The sequence below is a fragment of the Eretmochelys imbricata genome, chromosome 19, assembly GCF_965152235.1.
Source record: "Eretmochelys imbricata isolate rEreImb1 chromosome 19, rEreImb1.hap1, whole genome shotgun sequence".
In the NCBI taxonomy this organism is placed as follows: Eukaryota; Metazoa; Chordata; order Testudines; family Cheloniidae; genus Eretmochelys; species Eretmochelys imbricata.
The window spans coordinates 11,392,394-11,408,753 of NC_135590.1; the positions used below are offsets into that span (position 1 = coordinate 11,392,394).

Here is a 16,360-nt window from a genome sequence, read left to right on the forward strand (position 1 = left end):
CCTATTTCCCCTTGTTTTTTCCTCCCCCCCCCGCCCCCCCCGATGTTCTTGTTAAACCCTGGATTTGTGCTGGAAATGGCCCACCTTGATTATCATACACATTGTAAGGAGAGTGGTCACTTTAGATAAGCTATTACCAGCAGGAGAGTGAGGTGGGGGGAGGTATTTTTTCATGCTTTGTGTGTATAAAAAGATCTTCTACACTTTCCACAGTATGCATCCAATGAAGTGAGTTGTAGCTCACGAAAGCTTATGCTCAAATAAATTGGTTAGTTTCTAAGGTGCCACAAGTACTCCTTTTCTTTTTGCGAAGACAGACTAACACGGCTGTTACTCTGAAACCTGTCATTAGTGGGTGTTAGAAGGCTTTCACCTCTAAATCACCAGTTTATATGGTCAGTGGAAGTTGATGGTTACAGCTGTTTGGTGTCCTAACAAACTGGTAAGTCCCAGTGGGAAATATCCACATGACAAACCACTGTGGTATTTGGCATGGATCAGTGCCCTTGCTGCCAGTTGCAGCAGCAAGGCAAAGGACTCGGAGTGGACCATGGAGTCTGAACTGCCCCCTTGCTTCTTGAGGTGCTTCCTCAAAGTGCATTGGCAAGGCAGGGATGTTGGGAAAGCATGCCCCCCTTGCTACTATGGATAAACTGAGAAATTCAGGCTGCAGGGCTGCCCGTCTGGCAAATCGTATAGCACTAAAACATAAATTAAGAGCTGATTCTTCCCAGTGCTGGTTAAGTAAAGAATTAAATGCATCTATTTCCAAACCTGTTTTAACAGAACATGTTGGGGGGAGTTTCTTGTCATGCAGTTAGCCCAATATTAAGTATTGGTCTCTTAGATGCCTTGGTTAAATGTTGAGTAAGTCACAAGTGAAATGTGTTAAGTGGACTGAATGAAGCCGTTAAAGGACAACGCACTGCACAGCTAGTCTTTGGACAGGAGTAGCAGGGAGTGCCACAGATCAGGACTGAGATGTATGGGCAGAGCTGTGAAATGAATCCATCCATAGTGGTGGCTGGGCTTGTGCAGATCTTGTTTGGGAGGCATTGGCAGAGCTGTGTCGAGAAAGCCGGGGCAGGACCTACTTGCAGTAGGCTTAGATCAGTGTTTTCGTTTCCACAAGCAAATAATGCTACTTCTCCAGACTAAAAAATAAATACGAACCAAATAATTTAGTTTTTCTGCTCTGGGATGCGCTCTGCTCTAGCAGGTTTTACAGTTGAACTTTGCATGGTATTAAACTGCTGTTTGCCAGATAATAAAACTAGTCTTACTGTTCCTGTTGTGCACGTAAGGAAATGCCTTCTTTGCTTGCTTAAGCTGCTTGCACACAACATGGGTGGTATTTGAAATGCATCAGCATTAATTGCAGGTATGCTGAGAAAAAAAATATAATGAAAGACAGCAAAGTGTCATACTATTGCTATCTCCAGGGTAGGGCCTTAGACACCTATGGCAGAGGGTGTGGAGGGAGTGAGGAGTTACATGTAAGTAGAGCTGAAGAGCTCTGCACCTGTTTTGCTTGCTTTGCCTGTTGAGAATCCCCATTCAAACAGGGACCGATTTCACAATTGTGCTCTGTACAGACCTACATTTAAATACTCAGCACAATGCTGTTGTTTCTGATACAAAAGTATTGAAAGCAAGATTAGAGTTGGTCCTTTTGCAGTATCAAACCCGCATAGTTTCACTAACGAGTGAAATTGAAGGGACATGTATTTGGATGGTGTAAACACCCAAGGAGGGGAAGAAAATATTTAACAGATAGTAAAGGTATAACTAGGAACAATGGATTTGAATTAGGCAAAGGAATATACAGCCTGAATGTCTAGAAGTGTTACCCAATGGTGAGATTGGGGAATAGGCTCCCAAAGGAAGTGGTGAAAGCCCCATTGACTGACAGAATAAAAATTAGGTAACAGAGCACAAAATGGAAGGGAACAGCCCTGCACTGGAAAAAAGTGACCATGGCTAACATAACCCGTCTCTTTCATCTCTGCTTCCTCATTCCATACGTTAGGCTCCTATGCTGCTGGCCTCTTAAATGACACTTCACGGCAGGATAGGCTCAGGAAATGCTAACTTTCACATAACTTAACTTGTACACAACAGTAGTTCACAGTGTATGCATGGATTCTGTCAAGGCCATGCCAGGTACAGGGGCAGCTGTTGTTCACAGCAAAGTGGCTAGTTTAGCCTTTACTAGAATATTATGTTGGCTTCTGTGTTGGGTCAGAGGAGTTTGTACTGTCCTGGGTGCAGTGAAACTAAGTTTTAGCCCAGTGAGAAAGACCCCTTTGCCTTACTCATGACCGGAGACAGATTGGATTCACAGGACACTTGCAGTAGGGCCTAGTCCTGTGGGTGCTCTGCTTTTCTAACGCCCGTTTATGGGAGGTGCTGGCTACTTGGCTCCTCTCAGAATCAGGCTCTTAGTTCCCAAACATGACCTCTTAGGGCTGATCCTATGTGGCTTTGAGAAGCACTGAAAGCAGAAGCCAGTGGGAGCTGAGGACACTCAGCACTAGACAGGATCCTGGCCTTAATCTGTAAGGGAAACGTCTGTGTATTCGAAACATCTGAAAAATGCGTCCACCTCTGTATTACTGCAGTCTTTCCAGAAAGCACAATCTCCTCATCTCTTGCTGCCATTTGTGGTTCTGCAGCACCACTGGACTAGGAGCTCTTGTTTCAGATCTGGGGAATGTGTTGATACAGATGTGATTGTGGTGGTGAAAACAAGCAGACACGGAAGAAAACTGACGTTTTCCAAGCAGTTTGGTAGGAGGAAAATTGACCTTTCAACCCTTAGAAGCTGCTACTGCATAAATATTAAAGGCCAAAAAGCCACTGCTGAAGAGCCCAGTGCATGACTTTTTTAATCCCACTCCCACCTACTCCCACTATTATGGCAGTGGGTCCCAAGGGACCCATGGGATCCCAGTCCCACTGCAGGGCTCTGCACTAGTCCCCTGCAGGGCTCTGCACTGCAGCAAGAGTCCAATGCCCTTTTTAAACACTGGGTGTTCTCCTGTAGGACGGAAGTGATATACCAAGTGTGAGGTCTCCAATTTTGGGAGCCACTACTGAAGACTATATTTTCTGGATGGGATACATTACATTTGGGCCCCAGCCCTCTTCCCCTAGTCACATTGTTCTCGTCATTCTCTCCTGGATCAGCATCAAACAGCACAGACCCCTGCGTTAAATTCAGGCCTGCCCCACAAATCGGGAAGGGACTTTCCAAGCTGTAGATTTTATGGGTCCTATAAACCCCTCTGGACACATGATGATTTATGATGTCAGCTCTGCCTTAGATACTAGTGACCACAGTAGAACCATAGATGAGGGGTAAGCTGGTAACAGGATTTATGGTGACCCAGCGTTGAGTCCACGTAGAATAGGGAAAGCACTTTCATGTTGGAGAGGAGTGGCTAGCAGTAATGTTCTCTGTGGCTAGCTCTGACAGCTAAACTGAGTGTGAGCATGTTAGCGTTTCAGTCCCACCGACTTTTGTCTTCAAATAGCAATACTCTAAAAGTGTTGTATGAAAGGAAAAGCTTTAAGTCCAGGGTTTTGTTGGGGATGTTATATCAAATTCCATTTTTGGGTGATGGTTGTAAATGTAGGCACAAAGTGCCCTGGTTGCATTCATTCCTTTGCTAAGTGAGCAGCATACTGATCCGCATGTCCTGCACCTGCCCAAGGAATGCTGCCGTTCCTGGAGCTGGCCCTCCTGTTGCACTCTCGCCAAGCCAACCTTCCATGCAAAGCAGCAAGACAAGCAGGAGCTCTTCCAGCCTGCTCACTCTTGGCTGCTGTCCTGACTTCTTACCTTAGTAGCTAGAAGAGCAAGTGAGAAGCTTTGCCACCCAGTTACAGGGTGAATTTGATTTAAATCACTAGTCAGGAAGACTCGATTTAATAATGGTTTTCTCCATAAAAGTGCATTCTTGTTGGTGGTTATAACCTTAATACATATTCTTCACAACTCAGAGATAGATGTAGGTTTCATTTTTAGAAGGTACACACTATACATTTTTAAAGTGATTTATTTTGAAAACTTTTCAGATTAGTTTTACATCTATATCAGAAAATGAATTATTGTTTGGTTATTTCATTTACCAGAGGTAATTGAAACAGATATTTATGAAGTCATTGGGAGGTGAACTATCTCCAATTCAACAGATTAATTATTACTATTTGGAGGATTTTCTTGCCATACTGTATTAGGAAGAGAACATCACTAGACAAACATTTAAATTGTTTTAGTTAACTAAAACAACAATGTTAAGTATTCTGGATTTTTTTCTTCAACAGCAAACATATAATAGTTTAACAAAAAAGCATATGTCCCTCGCTTCTCACATTTATCTCCAGACTTCTTGTCCAGATCTATTCCGCCCCCAACAATCTTCTATTCGTTGAACTTTTTAAAACTTTGCACTTTTAGAGAGGTAAGAAATTGACTCTGTGTACACAAATTTGCGGAGGGACAATAGAGTTGAGGTCTGTTGTTTCTCACCTCTTTATATTTTTTTATTTAAAAAAACCTTTTTGCTGTTAACAAGCATGTTACCTTTGGAGACACAAATCCACAGTTTGAGAACTGCAAAACTAAGCATCTCTGATGGTATCTTCTAGACTGAGTACTGAGTTCCATTGGGTAGGTAGAAAGATTAACCTAAATAATTTCTACAGAAGACCCTGGAGCTCCATAAGATTGGGTCCCTAATCCATGAACTATTGGAACACATTTACAAAACTTTTCTTAAACATTACATGAATGTATTGTCTCATACTATAGAATTAGAATTTATAATCCCTATTCCATGATGAAATATCTTTGAGCTGTAATGTATCTTAATTAAAACTATCTTTAGATAGGTGTTTTTTCCTCAAAAAGCATTTTATAAAAAAAAAAAAAATTTAAATAAAATCTGATTTAAAAATTTTTTTTTAAAAAAATCATTGATTTTTATCCACCCTGCCCAGTTACCTCTGGCATCTGGCTTTAGGGAGCAAGCAGCTGAGACTGCAGGAGGTCATATGAACTGATCAAGGTCTCAGTGGGTCAGAATCTGCCTGCTTCTAACCACTGGATCCTGTAGCCTCCTGAGTGCTTTCAGTGCTCAGCCAGTGGATGAGTGAGGGTCCAGCGCTATGGCAAAGCCCTAATAAAATGTGGGATCTCTCTTCTTTTCCAGCTGAACTGTCTCAAGCAGTGAACAGTAGTATGGGCTTAACAAAGCCTTCCCCGCCCCTACCACCCAAGAGAGGCATTCCATCTAACATGGCACCCTCACTGGAGTCAACTGCTGCCTCGAAACCACCAAGTGATAGGGTAGTGACAGCTACTCGTCCCGCATCGATACCAGTGCATATCACCGTGTCTCACCCGCCACCGTCACCTTCTCCGCCATTGCCCAGCCACATACCTCCCGAGCCCCCGCGCACGCCCCTGCCTGCCTCCAGCCCTGTGACGGAACCCCAGCTCTCCCTGGAACTGCCCAAGGAGACCCCTGCACAGGAAGATCTCAGGTCACTGGAAGTGCCCAAGTGGGCGGCAGAGCAGGGGTTCGGAGAACCTCACTTGCCAATGCGGCTGCTCCAAATCCCACTGCACATCCGGATCCAGCAGGCGCTGACGAGCCCCCTGCCAGTTACCCCACCTGCAGAGGGGTCGCACAGGGCTCACTCGCTGCTCTTCGAAAGTGACAGCCCCTACGAGGACAACAGCACCCTGGGCCGGGCCAGGTCGCTGCCGGTCACCATCGAGATGCTGAAAGTGTGAGTACAGACTCTGTGCATGCAGGAGCACTGACGGGTAGGGGGATAGCCGGGCACGTAGCAGCCTGCACTGTGGTGTGGGAACGCTGCGCTCCACGTCCTAGAGCAAGACCTATGATTGTGGAAAGTGCCACGGGAATTGAGTGTTTGGAGAAATGATGATCACCTTGGTACGCTAGGCAGGAAAAGCAAAAACAGTTCAGAGGAATCTAGCTATTTAATTGCACTGACGAGACAAAGTGAGGTCCTCAGTTTCTTCATTCAGCCATGACCTGCTTCTGATGACCTAGAGCAGGGGTGGGCAAACTACGGCCCACGGGCTGGATCTGGCCCCTCAGGGCTTTGGATCCGGCCCATGGGATTGCCACCCCCATGGCATGGCCGGCACCATGTCCCTGCGGCCCGGGATGGGGGTTGGGGGCAGAAGGCTCCCCGTGCTTCCTTCACCTTTGGGTTCCACACCCGAAGCTCCCATTGGCCGCGGTTCCCTGTTCCCGGCTGATGGGAGCTTCGGGTGTGGAACCCATAGGTGAGGGCAGTGCGCGGAGCCCTCTGCCCCTCTCCTAGGGGCAGCGGAGACATGGTGCCGGCCGCTTCCAGGAGTGGCGCGGGGCCAAGGCAGGCAGGGAGCCTGTCTCAGCCCCGCTGCACACTGCTGCCACCCCGGAGCCACACCAGGTAAGCGGTGCTGGCTGGAGCCCGCAGCCCGAATCCCTCCTGCACCTCACACCCCAACCTCCTGCCCTGAGTGCCCTCCTGCACCCCAACCCCCTGCCCCAGCCCTACATTCATGGCCCTGAATGCAATTTCCACACCCAGATGTGGCCCTCGGGCCAAAAAGTTTGCCCACCCCTGGCCTAGAGAGACTGCTTGGGATTTGATGTGGTCATTCCCATCTCCTTTCCCCCCCCCCCCACACACACACACTCTGCTTGGGTTTGGCAGCAGGTTTGAACCCTGAAACCCCAAATGGGGTTGGCTGGTGATAGAGGGTGACGGGGTTAGCCCCAAGTGCCTCAGACCATGCATCTCCTTGAATTGGTGCTTGCTGAGCCCGGAGTCCTTCCAACTCTTCAGGAAGGAGGGATGAGGCAGGGATTGCAGCACGGGCCTTTGAGCAGAGCTCCTTCAACCTGCCACTGTTTTGGACTTGCCACAAAGCACCGAAGGAAGCTTCTTGACTTGGGCTCTTTAACCCCCTAACTCCCGTAAATTCATTTGAAAATCCCACCCGCAATCTCTGTCTCAGTTGCTGCAATTCATGAATGTTTAAAGCATGTTGACATCCCTGGAGGGAAGGTGCCACAGGAGGGTAAGGAAATCTAAGTACTCTTGCTCGTAGTTCAGCAGGGCTTCCATGAAAGAGTGTGGGGGTAAAAGGGGGGCAGCAGCCGCAGGCAAACAGCCACTGGCTAGGAAAGGGTTACAGCGCTTGTGACCTGCCTTCCATAGAGAGGCTTCAGTTTAAATTGTCGCTGGGGCTGGGGATGGAACAAATCCCTGACCTCAAAGTGAATCATTGTCATTGTTAAAATCAATAATAATTGTGCGCGTTTTGTTAGTCCAGATGATGATGAAGAGGAGGAGGAAGCAGACCAGGAGGGTGAACGGAGTTCAGGTCCTCACGTTTACATTGGAGATGCACCATCTGTCACAATCATTCCTAGGCTAATGCCACAGCCCCTGCAGGAGGAAGAGGAGGGGACGAGTGATTCGGACTCGGAGGGACCCATCCTGTATAAGGATGAGGAAGATGAAGAGGATGATGAAAGCCATAACAGTAAGGTTTCACCGTTGGGAAGCCAGCTTTACTCCTACACACACAACTGCACTTAGCCACGTCAAGAGCCACACCAAAAGTCTGGTCCGTACAGTGTCCCAAAGTGTTAGCCTCTTGGCTTCCTCACAGGCTACTTATCCACAATGTGGGAAGTAATGCACCCTGGAAAACATAATCCCAACTGTCCATACAAAATGATGAGGACTGTTACCACTCAAGAAAGAGTTCTTGGAGTCATCGTGACTTTTCTGAAAACATCCACTCAATGTGCAGCGGCAGTCAAAAAAGCTAACAATGTCAGGAACCATTAAGAAAGGGATAGATAATAAGACAGAAAATACCATAATCCCACTAATTTATGGTATGCCCACACCTTGAGTACTTTGTGCAGTTCTGGTCACCCCTTCTCAAAAAAGATACAATTTGGAATTGGAAAAGGTACAGAGAAAGGCAACAAAAATGATTTAAGGGAGTGGAACAGCTTCTATATGACAAGAGATTAAAAAGATTGGTGCAGGCCACTTTAGAAAAGAGACAACTAAGCCAGGGGAGGGGGAAATGATAGAGGTCTATAAAATCACGAATGGTGTGGAGAAAGTGAATAGGGAAGTGTTGTTTAGCCCTTCACTTAACACAAGAACCAGGGGTCACCCAATGAAATTAATAGGCAGCAGGTATAAAACAAACATAAAGAAGCACCTCTTCACACAACACACAGTCAACCTGTGGAACTTGTTGCCAGTGGATATTCTGAAGGCCAAAAGTATAACTGGGTTTAAAAAAAAAAAAAGTTAGATATGTTCATGGAAGATCAGTCCATCAATGGCTATTAACCAAGATGGTCAGAGATGCAACACCATGCTCTGGGTGTCCCTAAGCCTCTGACTGCCAGAAGCTGGGACTGGACAACAGAGGATGTATCACTTGATAATTGCCCTGTTCTGTTCATTCCCTATGAAGCATCTGGCACCAGCCACTGTCAGAACACAGGATACTGGGCTAGATGGACCATTGGTCTGAACCAAAATGGCCGTTCTTGTGTTATGTTCCCACCTGCCTACACTCCCTCAAATACCCCAACTGCCAACCAGCCCATGTACATCCCTGCCTGATGGGGAAAATTCCAGCAGGGGATGCCACCAAAATAGTAACCACACATCCTTCCAGCTCCCTCTCTCTAGACAGGATGGTGTTACTCCTTTTACCATGCTGCAGGCTGTACTGTAGCTGCATGACCTTAGTGACATTCAGCTCCTGCCAACAGAGGAGCTGTGGTACTTGAACATTGTGTGTGTGACGCCGGGCTGGCCTGTGAATCCAGCTGCTTTTTTACAGCGTGGGAGCACTCCTGTCTTTACCCATGCAAGGATCCCTTCTTCCCTTTCCCACAGGCGCTCTAGCTAACAAGGTGAAGAGGAAAGATACATTGGCCATGAAACTGGGCAACATGGCCACGCAGCAGGAGCTGGAGGAAAAGAATGCTTTCCCTCGGAAGAGCAAGGAGGAGTGGAATGAAATTCGGCAACAGATTGGGACAGCATTGATCAGGTACAAAATGCAGAGGAAAAGAAAAATCCTCTGTCTTCGGCATAATTAAGGGTGAGCCAAGAAATCTGCTTGCCTGAAATGTAGCAACAAGGAGGCTTTTTCTCTGCTGCGTTGGGGCTGGGGTGCTAGGCTTGCGTGTCATTTCCCTCTGAAGTAATGTAAAGACAAGAAGCTTACATTTCATGCAGGACAGTTTCCACTGTTCGGGAGGGAAGCCATTTGAGCTGGAAGAGCCAACTCTTCCTACCCCCATAGCCTGTCAGATTTCTCATTTCCTGGGTTGAAGTGTGCTGTTAAAAACAAAGTTCGAGGAGCCACATTGAGCAGTGATGTGAGCAACTTGACAGATGTAATTTGGAAAACAGGTGCAAGTGGCAAGATCGTCTAGCTCGCTGTGAGTAGGCATTCTGTGGGACCCTGGGTGACGCTGGTACTGCACTTCCTGAAGTTAGAGGGTGCAGCTCCCTTACCCAAGGGCTGAATCTGGCCTGGGGAGGAGTGGGAATTCTGTGGGTGTAAAGTGTCTTGTCCACAGCTGAGTTGGATTCCCTCGTGTCCAGTTGGGATTCCCCTGCAATGATGATTCTGGGCTGCTTCAGCCCTTGCTGTGCTGGCAGTTCTAAGAACAGGAATTGCATACGATGTCACAGTACCTGTTTGACAGTAGCCAATACCAAATGTTTCAGAGGCTTCTTTGCTTCCACTCACTGCTCCCTGTTCCTCCTCCTCACCTCAGCCCCTGCGGAGAGAAAGGAGGCAGCCAGATACTTGAACAACCTTGCTGCCTCACCACTGGCCCACCTCAGCAGCTTCTCACCTTCCTCCGCTCCAGACTGCAGTTGTGCAGTCATTACCAGCCTGGCCAGTGTGGGTGTTCTGCTGCACCCAGACAACACGAGGGGGCAGGGGAGATAGGCCCCTGGTTACAGGTGCGCTAAGTGTGGGGTCAGCTTGTGCCACTCAATTGTGCCCCCACTCCTTGGGGTGGAGAAGGAAAAAACAGTGACCTGTTTCCATGTGACACACAAGGCAGCTGTGCCCTGCTTTATCTGACATCCTCACGGGGGCTGTCTTCCTGCTACGCACCAGCCCTCCCACACGTGCAAGTTAACATATCTGAAGCGCCCAACAAATAAAGGTGCATTAGAAGTTATACTGTGAGACCATTTACACTCAACTTTTGACCAGCTTGTCCATCCTGTGTTCCTTATACCACTGCTGCCTGGCCCAGGCAGCTCCACGGGAGCAGCACCCACTTAGGCCAAGTTCAGTCTAGTGGATTCTGCTGTCTGGGTGAAAAGCTGTGTTAGCAAGTGGAGGGAAGAGTTGTCTGGTTTGAGCAGTAATGAAAAAAGGGAACAAGACGATTAAAGTGAGTATCGTATTAACTCTATTCCCTGCTGCTTCCAAATGAGCATTGGCATCTGTGTGTCCTACAGGAATATGGCTGGGCAAGTGTAATGGTTTTTATCTCCTCTTGTTTAGGCGACTAAGTCAGAGACCAACAGCAGAAGAGCTGGAGCAAAGGAACATACTTCAACGTGAGTAACGACTGCTCTACAGCTCCCAAACACATAAGTGTTGCTGTTTTTTTCCTGTTTCTCAGTTGTAGCATCAGAGGGGTGCAGGGGTAGAATGTATGTCTTCTGCAGTTTTAGAGCAGAATTCTAGGCCCCGGTTTACTGAGCTAGTGTTAATACACTGTTCTGTATCCCTTCTGTGGGGTACCAGCAAACGCTGACCTGACTGAAGCTTCTTGGACAATAGTATGAACACTCAAGCACAGTTCAAAGGCCCCTGTTCACTAATTTACACCCGAAAGATTGTGAAACACACACGATTTCTTCCCATGATATTTTTAAAGAAAAGCTGTTTTGCTTGGGTGTAAACATTCGACTGCAATATGTGCAGCCCACAGATCACTGCATCATGCTACGGCATAAAACACAGCAGGTGACTATGGTCTGTCTAGCTTCGTTGCCCATGATGAATGCAATTAGAGTTAACAGTGTAAATGGTGACAAGAGACAAGACTTAAAATCAACTCTAGAAAACAAAATGTCAGCTTGGAGATGATTTTCAACAGAAATTTCCTTCTCTGTATTGCTCTTTAATCATTAGCATAACTGAAAATTCCTTCCCCCTCGCCCCCAAATATAACACCTATTATAAAATGTAACTTTGGCCCATAGGAGCCAAAGTCACTCAGTGCCTTAGAAGATTTTACCCAGAGTTCTCTGCTAGCCTGGAGAGGGCTCTGGTTAGCTACTGAACCATCCTGAGGTAAGGCCCATTCTGCTATCCTTAGTCTATGGACTGTTTGAGTAAGGAAGTCTGATTCAGACCCTAATGCTCTCAGCATGCCTGGAGTTACTGCAGACAGATGGTAGGAGATGCAGATAGTCCACGGATATGAAAAGCTGGTTTTCCGTGTTCAGCTCTTGACAGTGGTTTTCAACGAGAGGTGGTGGCACTGCTTTAAATGAAACATTTTTTTCCCCCTTTGCCAGAAAAAAATGAGGCCGACCGGCAGGCTGAGAAGCGGGAGATTAAACGCCGCCTCACCAGAAAGGTACTGCAGTGCTCCGTTTGGTGTTTTCCGTCTCTCTGCTCTGTTGTGGATGGTGGCGGTAGTAAGCACCTAAGAGAACATAGAGGGGTGGGGGAGTCATGAGGCTGCTCTGTGGTTATCCTGAGTGCCCTCTGACTGTAACAAGTTGGGAATCGGTCTGGTCAGTCGAGATATTCCTACTGCACCTATCGCTGGAGTGTCGGAGTTCCATATTAAAACAGCAGCGGCCACGGTTTTCAAACTGGGTGGCCTGAAATCAAGTTCCTAAATAAATGCCTGGGAGAAACTGATGGGAGCCGCAACTGCTTGCAGCCATTGTCTTCAGTGGGATTTGTGTTCAGCAGCTCGGGAAAAACAGGCCACTTCTATTTAGGTGCTTAGATGTGGACTTAGGAACCTAACTTTAGGCAGCCAGGTTCGAGAATTGTGAACACTATTTCCAGAATGGGGTGTGAAATGGACAGACTATCCCAGATTCTAACGCTGTCGTCTCCCATATACCAACGGGATTAGCTGTTGATCCCAGATGGGTCTAGCCCACGGGGACAGTGTTAAACTCGTCCCACACTTGTGGCTGGGAAGGAATTTTTACAGAGCATATTAATACGGAACTTAAGTACATGTTGCCATTCCCTGGGGCAGTAGGGAGGAATCATGCGTTAGAATCAGGTTAGGAGTGTATCCCACACGGTCAGTTTCCTGTATCTAGGTCCCCCCTTCCATCTGTTCCTGTAGCTCTCATTTGAAATGCCATCCTGGCCCTGTGTGCTTTTTACACTATAAACACTGCCATAGACTCACTTAACTGATGAGGCAATTATTAACTCTTCATTAAGGACCATACTGGGGTGCTTTGTTGCATCCCACATCAGTGTCTAGTGATCTCTCTTATGTGCACAAAAAAGATTGAATGGTGGGGTCTTTGGCCAGAATGCACACTGGTGACAAGTACGGTCGAAGCTGACTTGTCTTCTGTTGCTTTCAGCTTAGTCAAAGGCCTACAGTGGCTGAACTGCAAGCTAGGAAGATCCTGAGGTTTCATGAATATGTGGAAGTGACAGATGCTCAGGACTATGACCGGAGAGCAGATAAGCCGTGGACAAAACTCACACCCGCTGACAAGGTAATGGGGAGAACACTCTTCCCAACCCTTGGAGCCCATGTTGGATACCCCATGCTCAGGGATATAAGCAAAGTAAACTTGCTCTTCTTCTTTTTGCTTCAACTCTTCCATGTGGTGGGACCCTGGTCTCCCTCCCGTCTCCTGAATGACTCATCCCATCTCCCTAGCCCCATCCTGTTGAGCACTCACCCGCTACCAGCACACCAAGAGTTTCCTGTTCTCTACACACAAGGCCTGTTTGGGCTCCATGCTGCTTTCTCCCAATTCCCAGCCCAACCTCCCTCTTTTTGCTCTGGCCTTTGATCTGAAGGAGTAGACAGGAGCCTATAGCAGGAGGAAGCAGGGTACAGATGCTGAGAAGACCCAGGGAAGAGTGGGGGAAGTTCTTGGCAGGCTGAGGCTGGCCTGATCAGGATCACTGCAGGAAAGTCTCAGTCCAGTTCCATGCACCATCATCCCTTAGGAACTGGGAATACCTCAGGGTATCAAGCATCTGGGGATTAGCCAGTATTTTAGGGTTAACCTGAGTCTTGAGAGGGGTTGTTGAAGAAAAAATGGGGGAGCTGCTGAGTTTGATCTCCAGTACCTCACTTGGGTTATAGCTGTCCGCAAGCTCCCTCTTCAATGGTGAGGAAATGGAGGCTGTGGGTAGTCCTGTCCATTTCAAAACTACATGTGCCCTTCATTTTATTCCTTAAAAGTAATTGAGATGGTGCGGACCAGCCACAAGCAGATCTGTACATGCAGCACGTCCTGGGTCTATGTAAATCGGTGGTGGTGGGGGGAATAAACAGTGTGGGTGAGCTGAAAGGATTTCTTTCCCCCTCTGTGCAGGCTGCCATCCGAAAGGAACTGAATGAGTTTAAAAGCTCTGAAATGCAAGTCCATGAAGACAGCAAACACTTCACACGGTGAGTGAGACAAGACTCCAGGAGCCCATGTGCTTTGTCTTCGTACAGGCCATAGCTGCTTCTCGTCTTGCTCATAAAGCTGTGCTTTGAGCCTCTTAAGCCAAGAGCAAGTCTGAGCTTTAATATTGAGTAATGGGCTTTAATCCCATCCGGGAGAAATAACCAGATGCAGCTTTCACAGATATTTATCTTCACTTTCTCCGTTGTAGGGGAGCTTCTTGGGTGCACCTGCCTGTAAATGGTGGGTCTGGAGACTGGATAATGGGTTATAGAGCCTTTCACCTGTACATTGTGGGTTCAAATCCCAGTAACTCAATAGTGAGCAAAAGCTGATACACCACTAACCAGCTGTTAACTAGTATGTGAAACAAGTAGCCAGGTGCCCATGTTACAGAAAATACCATCACAATTCCCTCCCACTTGCTCCGCAGTCTCTACATAGAAGTGAATGGAGAATGAAAAGCTGCTCCTCACAGGCTAGAGTTGGGAGTGTGTTGGCTTGGCAGTGCAGGAGAAGTTCTTTCTCTCAGTCCCCACTGGGGTGGATTGTCATACAGGGACCTGAAGTGCCTCTAAAATTCTCACTGAGAGCCCAGTGATTACATGCCATCAGTGCGGGGACACTACCAGTTTATTAAAGACCTCCTGATATTTTAACATCCATAACATTTCCTTACAGTTTACCCAAATTCCAGGTGTGACACTGGTTTTACTCTTCTATTTTAGGTTCCACCGGCCATGATCCTCCAGAAGAGGGAATGAGCGAGACCAGAGGAGAGAGGATTGAAAGCGCGTGCTATTTCCATCTCCTGGGCAATATAGTGGAGGAGAACCTTAGGGCTCATCCAAGCTTTGCCTTGAAAACATACCCAGAAAAGGGCTCTGAGCTGGGGCACAGGGGGATCCTATCTGAATGTAGCATTTCACTGGAACAAATGCATCTCGAGTGCCATCAGGCTGGAACTGAACACTATACCTCGCATGATACAGCAATACTCCCCAGAGCATCCAGGCATCTCGGCTCACCTTCCTGAGGACCACACCGGCATTGGAACTGAGCTCTTCCACTCCTCCCCCAGCTCCCTTTATTGCTCCCGATGAGCCCTGTTCTCCACTGTAAATAGTCCTTACAAACTGGTTGGAACTTTTTGTTTTTCCCTTTTTGGGAAGGGGGAAAAAATAATCTAAGCTCTGATGTTCCAGAGAGCTGGGAAGCATGTGTGTATATTTGCTGTGTACAAAGGAAACCTTTTTAAAAAATGCTGACCTGGCAGGAAGCTGACATGTGACTATTTTTGGTTTTGCTTGCTTCTTTTTAATGTACTTAATATTCTGAATCACTACTGACCAATGATATGTTGCCCTGGAAGGGAAATTGTATAGATCTTAACAACATATGCTGCATCTTGTAAACTGAATTTTTTATTTTACAAAAACCAAACCCACGAACCTGCTTCTGTGCTAACAGACCTTGTCTTGAGACAATTAAGTCTTGTTTAATGGGAGCTGCAGACACAGGAAACAACGGTTGCCTTTTAAAGTTTTGTTTTTAATTTCAGGAAGTTGTGGTATGTAATAAGTTTTTTCTTTGATTGTGGCTTCCTCTATTTTTTTTTCTTACACTCTCCCGGATCAGGGTGAAACTTGCCTTTTCCTATTCTCATAGCGAAACCTCCTGGAAATTTTGAGAATTACACTGTGGAGGGGAAGAGGTTTTAAAAAGTGACCTTAAAACCAGTCAGTCTTCTGAGAATGTTCTCTTATCAGTTCTTACTGAATGTCTTTAATGTTGACATAAGCTACAGCTGTAGCGATGTGCACCACGGCACTTGTCCCGTGGGGGTGAAGTGACACTTGGAATGAGGCGGGGGAGATGTTACTCAAGAATATGGGGGATTTGGGATTTTACTGGGGGGTGGAGGGTTCTGTATTGTTGGATCACTGGTGTGTTTTGTTTGTTGCTTGTTCACTCTCTTTGCTGGAGGTCACTCAGAGCTTGTGCTGACTAGCAGTCGGCATTAGTGTGCTTGAGGTCTGTGCTCATGAATCCTATGTATGTCTGTCTGCCTAGTGTGGAGGCCTTTTCATGTTCTTGGTACTGCCCTTCTTCCATGATGTGCCAAGTATCTGCTGGGTCAGTCCTATGGGGTGTAATGTGGCACCCTCATCTGCTGCCTTCACACCCCAGGAGATCCAGTTAATCTTGTTTCATCTCAGTCATCATACTCTTAGAGGAAGGAGTCACTGGGGATAATTTCTTGTTTCTTCAGGTTCCCTCATAGTCCCCAAAAACAATGATTCACAAGCAAGAGGCAAAGATTGAAGTTCCCTTTATAGAAAACAATATGCAACCTGGTGCACTGCACTTCCAGATTGCTTCCCTGATGTATAAAATCTCTCTAGACTAAATGATTGCATTGTATATCTGTCTTCCCGTTGACAAATTTTAATTATTAAATAAAAGTATTTTAGGACTCTTTTTGTAAACAAAACAACTTGTCTTTCATTTTGTGCCACTAACAGGAAGGTGAGAAATAATGGGGACCACTTTAAATCCCTCTTGAGAAGGAGCAATTAAGTTCTGTGCGGTTTTATTCTTTGCAGGTCTGTCAGATGAGACCATGACT

The 16,360-nt window shown here is 46.8% G+C and overlaps 1 protein-coding gene across 5 annotated transcripts in view; it reads left to right on the forward strand.

Annotated features, from left to right (window-relative positions):
- The window catches only part of PHACTR4 (phosphatase and actin regulator 4), a 101,981-nt gene extending 85,753 nt beyond the window's left edge, over positions 1–16,228 (forward strand). For all 5 annotated transcript variants that reach the window (XM_077837950.1, XM_077837951.1, XM_077837953.1 and 2 more), the window contains 8 exons: positions 5,217–5,799; positions 7,362–7,579; positions 8,971–9,127; positions 10,613–10,668; positions 11,638–11,699; positions 12,685–12,822; positions 13,657–13,733; positions 14,460–16,228. In XM_077837950.1, coding sequence (XP_077694076.1) covers positions 5,217–5,799; positions 7,362–7,579; positions 8,971–9,127; positions 10,613–10,668; positions 11,638–11,699; positions 12,685–12,822; positions 13,657–13,733; positions 14,460–14,475 — 1,307 coding nt within the window. In that variant the 3' untranslated portion in view covers positions 14,476–16,228. The remainder of the gene's footprint in view (positions 1–5,216; positions 5,800–7,361; positions 7,580–8,970; positions 9,128–10,612; positions 10,669–11,637; positions 11,700–12,684; positions 12,823–13,656; positions 13,734–14,459) is intronic.
- The last annotated feature ends 132 nt before the right edge of the window (positions 16,229–16,360 follow it).